Source organism: Aulonocara stuartgranti (assembly GCF_965226115.1).
Source record: "Aulonocara stuartgranti genome assembly, chromosome: 3".
Taxonomy (NCBI): domain Eukaryota; kingdom Metazoa; phylum Chordata; class Actinopteri; order Cichliformes; family Cichlidae; genus Aulonocara; species Aulonocara stuartgranti.
The window spans coordinates 29,911,766-29,928,458 of NC_138941.1; the positions used below are offsets into that span (position 1 = coordinate 29,911,766).

A 16,693-nucleotide genomic window follows, 5' to 3' on the forward strand; every position below is an offset into this window, starting at 1 on the left:
TAAAAAGAGTCGGCTCTTTCGGCTCCGACCGGCTCATCGGGTTGTTTTGTTGCTTTAATTAATTTATTATTAACAATAATATAAAATTATGCACAAAAGGAATTACTAACGTAAAAAAAAAGTGGTTTTATTTATATATGTTTATATATAAATATATGCGGTGGCCCCTAGAGACAAACCACGTACAAACTCCAAAACACATTTCTAGCATGAACTGAACTTCCAAAGCAGAGCTACTAGATCACTTAAATTACACAATTGAAAGCATGTGTGTATTGTTTGTGTATTTATACACAGGCACTCTATATAGTCAAATAATTTTAAAAAAAGTTCATTTACCTGTTACTACCACACACCAAATCCGGTCGTTGGTACTTGCTGGCTTGTGTAGCCACTAGGTAACAAAAGCTCAACACTGCGCCCAGCATCCTGGAGCACTTCTGTTGTTCTTTTGTACGTGTTTTGAGTTTTTATGTGCTTCGGAGTTTTTACGTGTTTTGGAGTTTGTACGTGCTTTGTCACTAGGGGCCACCGTAAATATACTTTTATTTATTCACTCCACATAAAATGTAATAAATAAATCATATAATACAAAAATCAACTATTCACATTTCAACTTTTAACTATTTAAATTTTCAGCTTTTTCTTTTTAAACAAATTTAAAATGAAACAACACAAAACACTACAAACCACAACACAATTAAATATAAATTAAAATATGAAAACAAAAAGAAGATGCACATTCTCTGTCATATGGGCCTGCATGAATAAACTTTCTGAGTCCTTTATCATCTGCAACTGAAAATAGTTGTGGATGATTACTATACCTTACTAATGTGACGTTGTTGTCCCTGCCTCTCTCTCTCTCCCTCCCGCTCTGTTCCTGTGCTACTCAGTGTAACTACCGCCCCTCCCCCCTCTGCCCAGCATAAAGCACAAGGCTCCCGTGCTGAGTGAAGCAGAAAAAAAGTGCGAGAGAGAGGGTGAGAGAAAGAAAGAAAAAAAACCCCCACGTGACGGCTTGCGATAAGGAGCCGGCTCGCGTCGTTCACTTCAAGGAGTCAGCTCTAAGAGCCATTTCGTTCGCGAACGACCCATCAGTAATAACACTAGCTGGCCCAAGGTTTTCTATAAATCAGTTAGTTTTTGGTCATATAATCGAACACTGTTTGTGTAAAGAACAAATAAAATCGGCCACTTAAAATTCTGAGTTTGGCAGAGAAAAGCAAAGGGAAAAAAAATCAAAATTACATAAACTTCAAACAGATTTTTGTCTTTCAAAAATGAATCTTTATTTCTTTCCATCGGGAATGTTGGTGAGGCTTTAAAATGGGAAGTGAAAAAGCAAGGCTCATCCTCATGCTTCACTTTTACTTTCAGTAGAAATCACTGTTATCATCATAATCTATCACTTGTAACTGATCCTTTTTCTTTTCTTTGCCTTCTTCTTCCTCCTCCTCTACTTCTTCTTCATCTGTCTTCTCATCTTTCTCAGTCTTGTCCTCCTCGTGAAATTCCTGGTATATCCCAGTCAGAACTTTAGCTGCTTCTAGAGACACTTTGAGACTTCCTATCACCTCGTCTTCATCCACGCTCACAACTGGCAGGAAGAGAAACCATTTGAAAAAATATTATGATTTCTACAAATTAGATGTAGTCAACAGTCATTTTAACTACTATGAATTAATGTGAAGGGTCTTGATGGTTTCCTTCACATAATAAATATCCATTTATCTTCATGCATGCTCAATCATCCAGGTAGGGAAATCCCAAAAAGTTGATTCTGTTAATCTCGATGTGTGTTTCAGTGGGAGAAACGTTTCGTCAACCATCCAGACTGAGTGAGTGAAGAAGTCACTTGGATGAGTGACGAAATGTTTCTCCCACTGAAAACTCTGCATCGAGATGAACAGACTTTTCGGCATATCCAATTAATAAACACTGCTCAAAAAAACCTCACGCACTGTCAAGCTGCTGTTCAATGACATCATTTCCTGTGAGCAGCAGTTCCTGTAGGTTCAGAAAAGCGTGTCCAACGTCCACACACTCCTCGTTATCGTCCATTGGCTCATTGACTACTGTGAACCTTAACCTGCCGTGACACATACAGACACACGAACTTACATTTAGAAGCAAGACTTTTCAATAGCAGAGATATTATTAAACTTCTTAAGTCAGATTTTAACGTCAGATTTGCAAACACTACCTGCCCTGGTTGGGGTCAGTGCCCTCCAACATCGTGTAAAGATACTGTCTAAGTGGAGTTGACTGTGAACCATCCACATAAATCACTGAGAAAGAAACAGAGATTTTGAGTCTATTTAGGATCTTTAAAGTTCAAAGCTTATTGGCACAAACATGGACAGCTCACTAACTCTTACCTCGTGTAAAGTTGTAGTGAATCTCCTCTCCTTTGGTAGGTTTGCGGAGGGACATGGGTGTTTCTGTTGTCTCCATCGGGATGCCCAGCAGCCGATATTCCACGTACACTCGCTGCACTGACTTATCCATTGCCACATTTGAGGAAGGTTCAAAAGTCAGGGACAGAATCTCCACTCGAAGCTTTTCTCCCTGAAATACAATGACAAAATGTTGGCCTCCACATTATTTCCAAAATAAAAGCTCATATTGTGTCCCCCTGTAGCACTATGTAGAAGAGCACAGTAAAGGCGGTATGATTATAATGTTTCCTTTGTTGTCTGTTGTTGCTCCATTCTTTCAGACAGTTACCTTCCTCATTTTTCGTTTTGGTGGTATGACAACGATGTCACTTTGTGAGGAACTTGACTCTGAAGATTCGGGGGCTTCAGTGTCCTCTGCAGCAGCTGTTTAGTCAAAATCAAAGCACTGTCAGCACTGAGCAGTCCTTTTTCTGCATGTTTAATGAATGGCAGAATAAAGCTATAAATTGCCGTAAACAACCTAAATCAAGTGTGTTGTTTGTATATGAATAGTTACCGCTCTCACTCCTGTCCTCGTCTTCACCCTCAACAACTGACACCTGATCCACAATGGAAATATCCTGAAAAAAGAAAAGACAACACATGAGCCCATTCATCAAGTTCTCATTTGTGTCTTTTCATTCTAAATTTACATAAATTAGCTTTTCACAGCATTGTTTTGAATACAAGAAGGTGATTGAGCTGACCTGAGTTCTGGCATCGCTGACAGAGCTGACCCTCGACGCAGTGGCGGGTGATTGTCTGGAAGATGTTCTCTCTGAATACCTTAAATAAGATTTAATATATTTTTAAAAAATTAATCATGTTCTTCTTACAAAATTTCTTATAAGTGACAGATGGATGAAACTGTTTTAAATAAATGTGATGCTGAAAGATTATTTTTTGTACCAATAAATAGTTGGTTTTGCAAAACATGAAGGTCTCTGTGTGGTGTTTGAAATGTCAAAAGTGTTGTTTCCAGCGAAAGAACCACTGCCCTTAGTGATTGATATATTTGTTTACCATATTATTTACACATTTGGTCCATATCAGGTCTTGAAGTTAACTCTATTCTGGGAGAGTCAATCTTAAGCTGTTTCTGCTCAGCTCTGCTGATGATCATAAAAGCGATGTTTGAAACTTCCAGTCAATTATTAAAACAATTAAAACTGATTATTATGGATTTAAAAATCTTATTTGGTTTTCATATGTAACTATTTTCAGTGATATCAACTTTAAGAAGCGCCCCTTGTATTAAAAAGAAATTACTTAGTAGCTGGTAAATGAGAAGGTGTGGTCAGTCTTGGCTCAGGTGTCAGATGAGGTGTTCTCTGGTAAAGCTCAGGCGACCTCTTAGTAGACCTCTTTCTGTCTGTAGACGTTGGCCTCACAGAGGTGGTTTGCTCTGCTCTTACATCTTGTGAGCTCCTCTGCTTGGTGGGTGGTGGCCGAGGCTGTAAGCCGACAAATATTGTATATCAGTGCACAAACAAACATGGCTGTATTGCGTGCTGAACTACCTCACCCACACATTCTTCAGATTAAAACCCTACCCAGGATTTTATCTCTTTCTGCAAAGGCTCAGGTTTCCAAGTCTGTGAAAAAAGCCATAGAAAAACAGATTTTAAGCTATAGGGGATAGGAAGTGTCTTTGAACACACAGATATCATGCACTTTCCTTACCTTCACTCTGGGCTTAGCTATGGGTCTCTGTGATGCATCATCCTTCTCTTGTCTCCTCTCCTCCCTTTCACTGCTCTCCCGTGCTCTGCCCTGCATGTCCGCTCTGCTTCCCTGTCGGCCTAGCAAGGCATCCACAGGTGGCTGAAATGGGTACTTCCATTTCATCATTACTCTGACCATGCCTCGAGGTCCACCGGCTGGATCTCTCAGCACATAATCCCCTGACAAAATATGAACTTGTGAGATATTCAGCCTTTCTGGTTTTTGAGCAATGCTACAAAACTGATTCAGAAACAGATGGTACTTTACAACCTGTATATGATCAGTTTCCCTAAACAAGCATGTAAATAGGTTAAATAAAAGTATTATAAACCAATTTGTGTTACTTTGTAGATACTTTGTAGCACTTTTTTCCACCTTCATCTACATTAATGTCTCCTGGAGTTATGGATGCAGAAAAATCATGCAGTTCTTTTACTTTTCTCCATCCCTCACCTCTGATCTCTCTCCCTGTAGCCAGGGTTCGCAGTGGTATTGGGGTTTTGGCCAGATAAGGTGGAGGTATCTGGTCATCACTGTCATCAAACACGTACACCCACAGACTGCTTGACCTGAGAAAAAAGTGCAATTGAGTGAAGTTAGCAGGCTGCTAAAGGTGAGATTAAATAGAAACAAAAACAGAAGAAAACTTTTGAACTAGCGTACCTGAGGTACTGCAGCACATCAGTTGTTATTGCAAGTGGGTAACTAGTAGCGTCATTGAACACTGGATCAGCTGTGCACTTGGTTGTTTGAGAGACATGTGGTGGCAGGTCGTAGAGCCTGTATGTCAGGTAGGCATCAGGAAGTAGTCCTGGCCATCGAGCGCTGAGGCCCACACAGCGTTCCAGCATTACCACCAGTTCATTGGGGATTCCTCCACCATAGTCATGTAACTCCTGCCATAAATATAAATCGAGTCATAAATAGATTCTGTACATGTTTGGAAGCAGAGCATCCAACTTTAAAAGGCTACTTCACCCAAACTGGACTCAAATTGGAAATAAATAAATAAATATAATGAATGCATTTTGTAACAAATACATACACTTAACTGTAAAGCTAATACTGAACAAGGTGACAAGGGGCACAGATTTGCCTTAACACATGTGAACATACATGTAGCTCATACAGTAGGTGCAGTATGAGCTGGAAGGCCAAATTGTGTGTATTCCCAGTGTGGACACACTATTCACTGTGCTTTCATCAGCTTATCTTCTCTCTGATTTACCTCATGAATGCTGTCTTGCCACCCAAGCGTGATCTGCACAGGACTTCTGTGTCTCACTGTTTTCCAGTCAGCTCCACTCTCTGCCACAGTGGCCACAGGCTCTGCAGGAGGGAACAGACGTGCCCAGAAATCCACAACACCGACAACTTCACCCTCGTGTCCTGAGAGGGAGACGGTAAATAAAACGAAAACATTTCTAAGAGATCTTTTTGTTCATCTATGCAGTGGAATTAACAAAACAGCTTCTCTTTACACACCTGTAATATTCACGTGTCCACCAATACGCTCTCCTCTCCTCTCTATGGCACCCATTAGAGACATTTGTCCACTTCCGTGGGTCACAAACCGGACTCCTCCTAATGCCTGGTGGAGCTCTACTCTGACTCTTGACCCCTGACCTCCCAGCCGACCCACATCCCGGACTGTCAGGCAGTAGCGGGATGTGAAGCCATAATTGGGCTGGCTTCCCGACACCAGAGGAGTAGAGTGCATCTCAAAGTCCAGCAGGCTGTACGTGCAGAAGCTCACAATATCTTCACCTTTATCTGCCCCTGGATGGATGCCCCCCATAATACGCAGTCCTGCTGGGGTGAAGGTTGCAGCCTGGTGGTGGGAATGAGCAGTTATCATAACCTTTGGGAAAACAGCTTGAAATGATTCAGGCTCGGGATGTGAGTCTTTACCTTCAGGTGGATCTCTAGCAGCGATTCCCCAGCCTTGAGCTGAGAGAATGACATGTCATCCTCAATGGGCTGCACCACCTCCTGATCTCCAACTGGCCAGGTGTACTGTACTGGTATGGTACGTTTGTAGTTCCTGGGGCTGTATGCCAACTCTTTCAACTGGGCTTTAGGTACAGAGGAGAAAATAAAATGTTTGGAGATTCTGTCTAATGTACATCATTTCTTGCATGTCAAATAGTAAGTCTGAGTAACTAATTAGCAATTGTTTGTCGTTACTATAATGTAGAAAGGGTTGCTGTCATTTTCATCGTCACACCTTGTAAACTGTTGATCTGCAGAGCTCTTTTTGATAGCAGTTTGTCTTTCTCTGCAATCCTCCTCCTGCTCTCCTCTCTCTCTCTCTGCACCTTCTGGCTGACTGTACTTAACTCTTGCTTTGAGAAGAAAATGGGAGAAATTGCAAAAAAAATGGCGATAACGGCTATGTTCCACATAATTCACATATGCATTTAAAAGCTGTGCAAACCTGCAGGTCTTTAGTGATTTGGTGCTCCAGCAGTAAAAGGTTTCTGGTTTTCTGTAATTCGAGCACAGACTCAGCATGAGATGCCTGGATATTCACCAGCTCGCAGGGTGAATCTTCCAACTTCCCATCAGCCAGGAGGAAGCGCAAACCCTCCTTGCTCTCCTGCTGCGTTCTAAATGCCTGCAGTGAAAACGACACGAGGCTAAAAAAAAGGCAATTTATCTACTAATTTATGTGGTTTGTTTGTCTGACAGGGTGCAACGGAGTGCAAACCTTGATCTGCAGAAGGGTTTCGCTCAGCTCCTCAACGCTCATGTCAAACTCCTGGAAGAGAGGGAACCGTGTCACAAAGTGTGCTTAAAGCACCGATAACACACAGAAAGTGTAAATTAGCTGCTGAAAACTTCGGACCTTGCTCACAGAGTCCAGCCTGTCCTGCAGAGCAGAGACCTGCTCCTTGTACCGGAGCACCTCCTGTTCCAGCTGCTCTTGTTTGTCTCTCATAGACAAGGAAAGCTCTAAATGTAACAACAGAAATGAACAAACGGGGTTGTTATTACACAACCTGTTTGCTTTGGACGAGCACATGCTGAGAAATGAAGAGACCTCTTTCTTGCTCCATCTGCTCCTCCAGTATCTCCTTCTCTCGTCTCAGTTTCTCCTTCTCTACTTCCAGCCTGCGCCTGTCTTCCTGCTCTGCGAGCAGCATTTCCTCCATCCTGCTGATATTTCCCCCGAGCTTCTCGCTTGTCTGGAGCACTTCTTTCTGTTTTTCCAATTGGTGATCATGGGTGCTTTGAGAAGATAAAGTACTGAAAAAAGGGTGGAAAAAAAGGTTTAAATAACCACTGAAACAACAGGTGATGTTTTGTGGTTTATATTGGAATTAATAACTTTCTTTGGTCTTGAAGCACATACTCTTTTACCTTTCTAGCAGCGTGTCATAATTTCTTTTAATCAGGTCCCTCTCTCCTTCCAGGTCTGATATCCTCTCCTGCAGCTGATAGAGAAATTATATATTATATGATCTCCAGATTTTTGGTAATGACCCATAGACATCCTTCTGTCATCTTTGAGGTTCTCTCTTAGATTTGTTCCTGCAGATGAGGTAGCGTACCTTGTCGAGGGTCTGCAGAGACAGGGTCGTGTTGGTAAGCTGTCCCTCTAGTTCCAGAGCTTTTTGTCTTTCCTGTTTCAGTTGTTCGGTCAGTTCCTCAGCTTTCCCCAGCAGAGCTCCTTGACTTTCCCTCATTGATCTCTGAGTCTGATATAAAAACATGGCAGTCAAAAGTACGATTAGCGGTTTTTCAAATTTTACTTACCTGAAACATCAGCTGAACTTTATCAGTGTGCTGAGACCTTTACCTCTTCTAGCTGATTCTCATACGCCTAGAAGAAAAGCAAAATGTCTAGTAAGCTGAAAAAAGAAGTTCCTGTGACATAAGAAAAGAAATGTTTGACAGACAGTGTTTCTGACCTCTTGCAGGTTGGTGAATTTCTCTTGTGTAACTCTCAGGGCAGCACTCTTTTCTGAAAGCTGCTTTTGCAGACGGATTAAATCCACATTCTCCCTGATAGTTATTCTGGTAGAGACAAATCATTTTGGACATATTTCATGGATGAATTTACTTATGTTCTTTTTTTAAAAAAAAAAAAGCAAAAATGCAAGTGTTTGCTTATGTTTGTGTTTAAAGTTTAAGATCACAGGTTTATTTTCTGTCCTCACCGTTACATCAGTGGATGCTCAAACACGATGAACGCTTTAAACAAGGCTTCATCTCAGACAGCTCTGTTTTTGCTTTTTCAGTTTTTGTTGATGACAAAGAGAGGGAACAATCCTGGTGTTTGCTCACACCTTCTGTTTGCAATTTGCAGCCAATAAGAAGAAAGTTCAAAAAGGGAGACTGAGGAGCTACGACACACAGTGAGCTTTCAGACAGTGAGTGGGTTGAACGGACAGGCTGTGCCGAAGCCCAGTAAAACATAAACAAGACTTATTTTAAATCAGCTGATTCACTCACTGGTGAACTGTGCAAAGCTTGTCTGGTAGAGTGTGAAAGTGAGCACAAAGGGCTCAACTCAATTCGAGTGCACAGCCGTGATACAACGTGTGAGATTATTGTATGATATGCTGAGAGGATACATGCTGTATCATGCACAAAGGCACTTAGCTCTACAATGCTGCCATTTGATGTTCTTGCTACAAACGGCTCAAGCAAATTAAGTCAAACTAGGATGCTGTCATGCTGAGCATTCACAGTTATTCTCACAGTGAACATAAATATCCCCTAAAAAGCCTTTCAAAAAATGCAGTAACATCAATTATCCTGTTTTATTTAATTGTTTCATTATTGTCTCTGTGATGTCTCTGCTGTAGCTACCGGTGTCTGTCGGCCTGTTGCTTCCTCATCTCTCGAAAGGTCCCCTCAATCTCTTTCTCTTTCTCTCTCAGCGAGTCTCTGAGCGCCTGGGCAGTTAGTTCCAGCTCTGCCACCCTCACCTGTTCTGTCATAGTGGACCTGCTGGGTGGGAAAGACACAGTGAGATTCAGAGGCTTTTAGCGCAGATGTTTTCCTTGTCGCTTATTAATGTGCGTCATGTGATTTACTTCAGCTACGCAAGAGTGTGGTCAGTCATGTCACGCTAAAGGATGATCTGCTGTAGCTAATGGATCATTTGGTCATTTAGCACATCACACATGGGACACTTACAACCTCTCCATCTCTGCCCTGGTGTCTTCCAGTGTAGGGCCATATCGAGGTGGTGCAGTCTGGGCTGCCCTCCTCATTCCACCGTCTCCGTCCAGATTTTTACCTAACAACACGAAGACCAGGGAAGGAAAATAAAGAGATTTAAGAGGGAATCACTGCGGCCTCTATTCTTGTTGTTGTTGCTGTTGCACACACCTTTACTGAATTTGTAGGGTGTGCGAGCTCCCAGGTCCATAATGTGCTGCTTGGCCAGGCTGAGTTTGTTCTGCAGCACTCCTTTCTGGCTCTCCAGCATTGCCACTCGGGCTTCCAGCTCCTGTATTGTGTCCTCCATGTCCCTCTCCTTAACACCACTGGAGCCAGGACTGGTCTGACGAAGACGCATTAGCCTAGCAGACATACTGAGGCAAAGCAGAGAGGTTTAATTGGCCACAGTTTGGCTGACAGGTGTTCAGTAAGTGCCTTTAAAAAGTGCAAAAGGCACTCCTTAATCTCTCTTTGGAGTTTCAATATTACTTTCATCTTATTGCCAGTAAATAAATTTTCATTAATATGCTCCACGTTGTTCAAATGTATGGAATCAGGTACAAAAAGTGTATTTTGCGTGTGTTACCTGCGTAGTCTCTGGTCCTGGGTGCGTGTGTGTTGTTTTAGCACACTGTTCTCCTCCTGCAGTCGGAGGCACAGGTCCTCCAGGTGCTCTCTGGGAAATCGAAAAAGGCGCTGAGGGTCTGCTGGACAGGGAGATGGAGACACAGAGAAAGCACACACAGACATGAAAACTGAAGATTCTGTTGTGCGACTTCCATACAGACTATAAAAACCTGAAGTGCTTTTACCTTTTGTCCTCATGACATGATGCTTCTTCCAGGACTTGACATCCCGTAGAGTATCTGAGAAGATGGCAATGAGGCGATATTTGCAGTTATTCCTAATGATTTACAGTTTATTTATTGCCTAAACCCTGCTCATAATTAATAAACTGAGACTTAATGCAAAGCTAAATTGTAACATTCATTGGCATTATCTCTTTGATGCTTGTACTTCAAGGTTTTGGTTTATTTTCTTCAAGTTGTGTTTTTAATGACAGACAAAAACACATATCAGTACAAACCAACCTGGGACAGTTGGCATCAGTCCCCCTCTCATCAGGCCCACATCCCTCACTGGGAGGTCCCCAGCTGTCTCGTCCACCACCGGCGACATTACACCGCTCTTCACAGACTCATCTTCTCAGAAACCTTCAGCCTTACAAAACCTGAATTTGGTTCAAATGAGGTTGAATTGCTGAAGACGAAATACCTTAATACTGCAAATATGACACGTTTTAAAGTTTCACTATGGTAACTACACTAAACGGCAATAAACAATTAAAAACAGAGAATAATTGTAGGGTCTCTACAGTCTAACTGTTTTTAAAGATATTCCAAAGTGACTACTTTAAACTGTAATGTGCTCAATGCCCAGAAAAGCTAACAGTTTATTTTAAAGAATTCAGACTTCAACACTGAAAGATTTCCTAATAAGAACTATTTAACTCACCGTGTGAGAATTGTGTGGTGTTTCCTGCTTGAGCCCGGTGTCCAGCACAACCAGGCAGGATTTATGTCTGTCCGTCCTGTCCAGGTTTAATCCCTCTTAAGACTTTCTTCTTTCGTTCCTTCCCAACCTCTGTTAGCTTAGTCTTCACAGAGAGATGCTTTCTACTTTAGATCTATGTTAATATATTTCCGTGCATAGATGTAATTCAGTGAGAAACATTAGTATATAGTAGTCGTGGTCCAATCTTGAAGCAGTGTTCCACATGCGTGGATGCTAATCCTATTTCCATGATAATCTGATTAGCGAGCATCAGATTGTAGATTAAGATGTGCTCTGAAATCAGTTTGTAGTTAGGTTATAATGACTGAGGAGAGCTGTTATTAGAGTGAAGCAGGTCTCAGATCTGTTTACTGAAGCACAAGGGAAGCAGATAATAAATACGTGGGTGGAGGCTGTAAGCATATACAACAGATAACAGCAGCTGATTGAAAAACACGAGTATGGTTCTCATGTAGTGCTTTTCTACTCAAGGTCACTTTTATTACAGTATTTTCAGAGGCTAAGAATAAATTGACTGACAAGCAGTTTCATGGCCTGATGGTTTATTATACAAATGAAAAGGACATACGAAGATGATTCAGTCAATTCATTGTGTTGCATTTGTATGCTATAGATTTTCAGTGTTGTTTTAAATACAAGGATTTACAAGAACATTAGAGCTGTAACACTCAAGAACGGGAAGGCCAGAAAACAGATGAAACCAAGACGAACTTGTATCAGGATGATGGGAGGAGAAACGTGTGGAGAAGGAAAGAAACAGTTGATGATCAGAAGCATGTGGTGGGACCAGTGTTATGGCATGGACATGTACAGTCACTAGTGTTTATTGATGATGTGACAGCTGATAGAAGTAAAAGGATGAATTCTCTAGTATACAAGCCAGAATACAATATATCCTATATGTAGAAATCATTATTTTACAGTTGCTAAGCAAAGCAAGTAGAGTTTGAGATATTTATTGAGAAAGGAGTATTTTTTATGAACAGTTTCATTCAAAAATTTAATACTAACTTTAGAATTTGCATGCAGTTTTTAAATGTTTAAAAATATCTTCATGCATTACAAAACAGGGAACAGTTTAATGCAAAAAAACACAAACAAACCCAGATCGACGTACATCATATAGTGATGTCATCTAAGTCCTTGCCTTCATCAATTCCACTGACTTGGCGGATGATAAGTGGCGATTTGTTGCTGCCGTTGTCACTCGTGTCAGGGTTAAAAAAGGGAAGCATGGCGTCGGTGAATTGGACGCATTTGAAAGAATAGATGTGTGACTGGGTCTCTGCGTCGTAAAATGACACCCTGCCTTCCTCATAATCCAAAAACACCCCAACGACATGTGGTCTCTGAGCGAGGCACAACAGCTCTGCCTGTCCAGCACATGCCCGGTACTCACTGCCCTTCCTCAAACAGATAGTCCAATAACCATCTTCTGGACACAGTGTGATCAAACCTTTCCTGTTGACTGATTCTTTAGCTACACCTAGATCCCACGCTGTCTTGTCTCCGACATCCACCTCCCAGTAGTGCCTTCCTGTGGTGAATCCCTGTTTAAGGAGAGAGCTACACATCACTGACTGCCCATTTTTCCATGTATCACAGAGAGCAACAAAAAGACAAAATGTTTAAAGGGGAACCTGCTACATCTTTAATTACCTTGAGGGCGATGACACATGGCGCCGTGTCAAAACGCTCTGGTATGTCGGCCACGTTTTGTTCAGCCTCTCCATCCCAGACCTGCCTCCCATCCTCTGATAAAACCAGCCAAGGGTTGGCTGTCCTGGGGTCCAGCTGAACATCAGCTGGTAGGAAGACACAGTTCATGCGGGAATTTATTAGCCTCTTATTTCTAATAAGAAAATATTTTTGTGTGGTTTTCTGTTTTGTCAAAGCAGGAAATATAAATGTTCCCTTTCATGACAGTTAACAGTGAACACTCTTACCTGCATACTGCTGAATCTTCTCATGCTCTGCAAAAAGATCAGAACATACGGTCAAAAATACTCCACCCATGTGTGATCTTTGATTGCGATGTTGTTTGAAAGCAGCTGTTCAGTCATTTAATGTAATGATGCTGACAAAAAACAAATACATAAAAAAAGCTGAATAGATATGAACCTTGAATGGAAAGTTTTTTCAGCTCCGATTGCAGCTGCTGCACAATGTTGACCACTGCTCTGCGTAATATCCCCAAACTGGTGTCTGCATGGACGATGATTTCAGAGCAGGATTTGGCCGATGGAGGAGAACTCAGAGCTGGAAACCTCTGACACAAAGAAGAGAAAACTTACTTTAAAAGCAATGATTTACAATACAAAGCAGGATGACTTAAAAAAAATCCTGATTTTTGTAACTGGATACAATAACAGCAAAACAATGACAAATGATCCATCTCCCACTGAATTGGAGCCACTTCCCATGTGTTTTTCTGTCTACCTCCCCACCTTCTGGAAAATAAACTAAATTCCTAACCTGTATGAGATGGAGGTGGTCATCTGTGTGAAAAAGCTGCTCCATTTCACTTCTTCTCCTCTGCAGTTCAGTGATTTCCAGCTCCAGTTCTGCAACGAGCCTGTCTGCCCTCTGCTCCGCTGCTGCCTGCCTCCTCTGGATCATCTCCACCAGCTCGGCTTGATTTCTCTCCATGGTACGAATGAGAGCGGAGAAAACCTGTACGCTTTTCTCTATGTCTCTCTTTGAATTTACCTATCGAGGGCATTAAGCAAATACAAAGACACATTTTTCCTCAGGGAAGCAAAAGGTTCAGCAGTAGATCAATTTGAACACATGTGGCTTCCAAGCAGAACAATACAGAACCCAGACAGTTGATTGTGTCCATCTGAACATTGTGTTTTCAGTGTTGTCACTCATTTAAGTGAGTTCATCAGTCTCAGGGAACTTACATAATGACCGAAACCAGCACCATTGCCTGACAATGTCCAGGAGATTTCACACCCTGGACAGGGAGGAATGCCAACTGGGAGACAGGGGGACGATCTGAGAACTGAACTGAGAAAGGGCCTAACTGTCTTACAATGTGCTGATTGATCAGTGGTCACGACAATTTGCATATTAATGATGATGAAACTGAGCTCACGGTCCATTGTTATGGAATGGTGCCAGTTTCTAGGTGCTTTAATCACAGCCTGAGAGGCTTAAACCCCCAGATATTCTATGCTCTTATGTTAACTCACTTTGCTGAGCTCCACACATCGTTTAATCTCCTCCACTTTCTGCAGTCTGTCCTGGATCATTTGCTGAACATCACCCTCGATTCTCTTCATCTGCACCTAAACGTTAAAACGAGGACATAACCTTTAAATAGTTACAGTCTTATGCCAGAGTTTAGCATTTAATTTAACAAGAGTTCAGTGCTGCGGAGGAGTTCACACCTTCCTCTCTTGGCTTTCTCGTTCCACTGGGACCGTTTTGTGAGAGCGGTGGTCGGTTTCGGTGCACAGCACACAAACACACCTCTGGTCACTTCTGCAGAACAGCTCCAAAAGCCTTTGGTGCTTTTTACACATCCTGTTCTGCAGCATTGCCACGGGTTCAATCAGCTTGTGAATCCTCAAGGTGGCAACTCTCAGGTGAGGCTCCAGGTGCATCTCGCAGTATGAAGTCAGACACGTGAGGCATGATTTCTGTGCCTCAGTTTTCGTTCCTGTGCACACATCGCAATAGATGACTTTTTCTGTCGCTGCAATCACGCCGTTCTGCCTTCTCGCTCGGATCTGCTCTGAAATTTCCTTCGCAAAAGAGTTTTCACAAAGCTCAGGGCGGCCTTCAAAGACTGTGTGACATTTGGGGCAGCTAATTGCACGGCTAACGTCCCAGTGTGTTGTGATGCAGGTGAAGCAGAAGCTGTGACCGCAGGGGATGGAGACGGGCTCTGAGAAAACATCTTGGCAGATGGAACACTGAAACTGCACCTCTGACAGACGAAAACTATTGGAAGCCATCACCTCAGAGCTAAAGAAAGAACATTAGAGAGGAGAGAGCTTAGAAAACATTAATCATTTACTTTCTGAGTCACTGAGAAAGTCACTATTGGTAACACTGGGACATTTACAAGGCTAACAAATGACCTCAAACGTAGATCAAGGTCATTTTTCAAGGCATTTCCCATATTGTCAGCTCTGTAAGTACTTGGAATAGAGCCAGACGCACAAACCTCCTTATCAATGGTTTGAAACAATTCAAAGCAGTTCACTGGACAAAGTCCAGCTGCATGGTGACATAGTTCAGCCTTTCACTTCCTCTTTAAGCTTAACTTTAAAAAAGGGCCTGAGACACTGAACAGACATACTAACAGGCTCCTTCTTTTCCAACCATTGTAATTTGGATGTGGAAACTTTTCAGTATGACATATTCCCTTAGGGGGTAAAAACTGACAGCTTCAGATATTAGTATAAAGTATGTTATTTGTCTGGTACAAAGGAAAGCAGATCAAGAGCAGAAATATCTAAAAAATAATGTTGAGTCATACCTAGTTCATCTCTCATCGTGTTTTGCTCTTACCTTTCCTGAATGCGAAAGCTGATCTCTGAGGCAGCGAAACATAATACTAGCACTGTGGTTGTGAAGCCAAAGTCCTCCCTATTCAGCTGTTGGCACACCCACACGACTCTCCCTCTCATTCTCTTTTTTCTCCTTTGCATTTTGTTCCTGGGCGGGAGGAGTAAGGTCTGTATCAGGTGCATTGCTGGTTTTGTATTGTGTGGCAGTTCTTTGTATGGATGTATTGCTGCTGTGTTTGTATTGCGCACACCTTAAATGTTGATTTAAAAAAAATATATATATATATTATATTTTTGAACACGGATGATTTATCTGTTACCCATTTCTCATACTCCTGCAATAGATTCACAGCTCAACACGCTGAAAAGATCTTCAGAAAACCGCAGCACTGATCCATACTGTCTGAAGGCCTACTTTTTAAAAATGTCACATATAAGCCCAGTGAAAAAATCTTGGTGCTGCAGAAAGTCAATTGTCAGTTAAAGTGAATATTAAGAGGTGTTGACACTGAAAAAAAGAACAAAAGCAGAGGTTAGTCTCACCTCCTCAGAAGTATCCTCAGCATCCTTTAGATACATTGCATGCTTTAGATGCGATGGCAATGGCTGAGTTGATTCATATAGTACATTTGCTTACATGATTACATGACTGAATTTGCTGAACACAAAAGAGAAAAAAAAGACTGAAAAAAATCTATGTTGGCTTATTATATTTTAAAGCAATAAAAAGTACAAAACAAAATTTGAAATAAAAGACAAGTTAATACATACATACACACACACTAAAGAGATTCAGGAAAACAAACAAACAAAACAAACAAAAAAACATTGTTGTTCTTTATGTTGCAAGTTCATGGGAGAAACAGAAGAGTGTTCTTCAAGCGTAGCATGCTGGTACTCTGTGACCCGGAAACACCCTCGGACAAAAACTATTTCATCCTAATGACAAAACACATAAAAACAAACTGAACTGTGTGTGCTGTGCAATTGAGTGAGGAGTGCCCAGACCTTTACATAGGACAGCCCACTCTGCAGATGCATAGTACAACATAGGAGGCCCAGCTCATCAGCACAGATGTACATATTCACATCATTCTTTTAAAGGTAAAAAGGCTCACATTTTGGTTAGAAGACACAGATGCTTTTTGAGATAATGGTAAATGACGCCATATGTGTCCATCTGAAACTCACCATCACTTTTTAGAACTGAAAAAGCTTTTTGGATGAAAAATGAAATGTCTTCAAGAACTTAAT

General features: G+C 41.6%; 2 protein-coding genes across 6 annotated transcripts; both read right to left on the minus strand.

Moving 5' to 3' along the window:
* Nucleotides 1-309: 309 nt before the first annotated feature.
* Nucleotides 310-11,133, minus strand: rpgrip1 (RPGR interacting protein 1). 4 transcript variants are annotated; one of them, XM_082523595.1, is made up of 31 exons: nt 10,857-11,133; nt 10,433-10,572; nt 10,154-10,207; nt 9,928-10,045; nt 9,510-9,715; nt 9,315-9,417; nt 8,985-9,125; nt 8,081-8,186; nt 7,969-7,992; nt 7,721-7,867; nt 7,530-7,603; nt 7,210-7,415; nt 7,015-7,121; nt 6,877-6,927; nt 6,604-6,783; nt 6,394-6,511; nt 6,078-6,241; nt 5,652-5,997; nt 5,395-5,555; nt 4,830-5,062; nt 4,620-4,735; nt 4,125-4,345; nt 3,995-4,036; nt 3,711-3,895; nt 3,149-3,227; nt 2,959-3,022; nt 2,731-2,825; nt 2,382-2,571; nt 2,207-2,291; nt 1,965-2,092; nt 310-1,600 (listed from the first exon to the last, which is right to left on the minus strand). In XM_082523595.1, the coding sequence occupies exons 2-31, from the start codon at nt 10,518-10,520 to the stop codon at nt 1,377-1,379; spliced, it is 4,056 nt and encodes a 1,351-aa protein (XP_082379721.1). In that variant the 5' UTR covers nt 10,521-10,572; nt 10,857-11,133; the 3' UTR covers nt 310-1,376. The 4 variants fall into 4 exon arrangements, with proteins under 4 accessions (XP_082379721.1, XP_082379720.1, XP_082379722.1 ...); XM_082523594.1 differs by having other exon boundaries at nt 8,985-9,122; nt 9,928-10,048; XM_082523596.1 differs by having other exon boundaries at nt 7,024-7,121; nt 9,928-10,048.
* A 322-nt stretch (nt 11,134-11,455) lies between these two features.
* Nucleotides 11,456-15,495, minus strand: LOC309703441 (E3 ubiquitin-protein ligase TRIM39-like). Of its 2 annotated transcripts, none has more exons than XM_082528247.1 (8): nt 15,441-15,495; nt 14,312-14,891; nt 14,114-14,209; nt 13,392-13,625; nt 13,038-13,185; nt 12,863-12,889; nt 12,576-12,721; nt 11,456-12,466 (listed from the first exon to the last, which is right to left on the minus strand). In XM_082528247.1, the coding sequence occupies exons 2-8, from the start codon at nt 14,879-14,881 to the stop codon at nt 12,035-12,037; spliced, it is 1,653 nt and encodes a 550-aa protein (XP_082384373.1). In that variant the 5' UTR covers nt 14,882-14,891; nt 15,441-15,495; the 3' UTR covers nt 11,456-12,034. The 2 variants fall into 2 exon arrangements, with proteins under 2 accessions (XP_082384373.1, XP_082384374.1); XM_082528248.1 differs by having other exon boundaries at nt 15,409-15,468.
* Nucleotides 15,496-16,693: the final 1,198 nt, after the last annotated feature.

Excerpts from the sequence above, each read along its gene's own strand:
- rpgrip1 (XM_082523593.1), bottom strand. The coding sequence starts at position 10,520 with ATGTCGCCGGTGGTGGACGAGACAGCTGGGGACCTCCCAGTGAGGGAT. Across the intron at positions 9,126-9,314 it reads AGGGCAGAGATGGAGAGGTT|CAGGTCCACTATGACAGAAC; the intron begins GTAAGTGTCCCA and ends TTTCCCACCCAG. Across the intron at positions 2,826-2,958 it reads CGAGGACAGGAGTGAGAGCG|CTGCTGCAGAGGACACTGAA; the intron begins GTAACTATTCAT and ends TTGACTAAACAG.
- LOC309703441 (XM_082528247.1), bottom strand. The coding sequence starts at position 14,881 with ATGGCTTCCAATAGTTTTCGTCTGTCAGAGGTGCAGTTTCAGTGTTCC. Across the intron at positions 13,626-14,113 it reads GATGTGTGGAGCTCAGCAAA|GTAAATTCAAAGAGAGACAT; the intron begins GTGAGTTAACAT and ends TGCCCTCGATAG. Across the intron at positions 12,467-12,575 it reads CATGTGTCATCGCCCTCAAG|GGATTCACCACAGGAAGGCA; the intron begins GTAATTAAAGAT and ends CTCCTTAAACAG.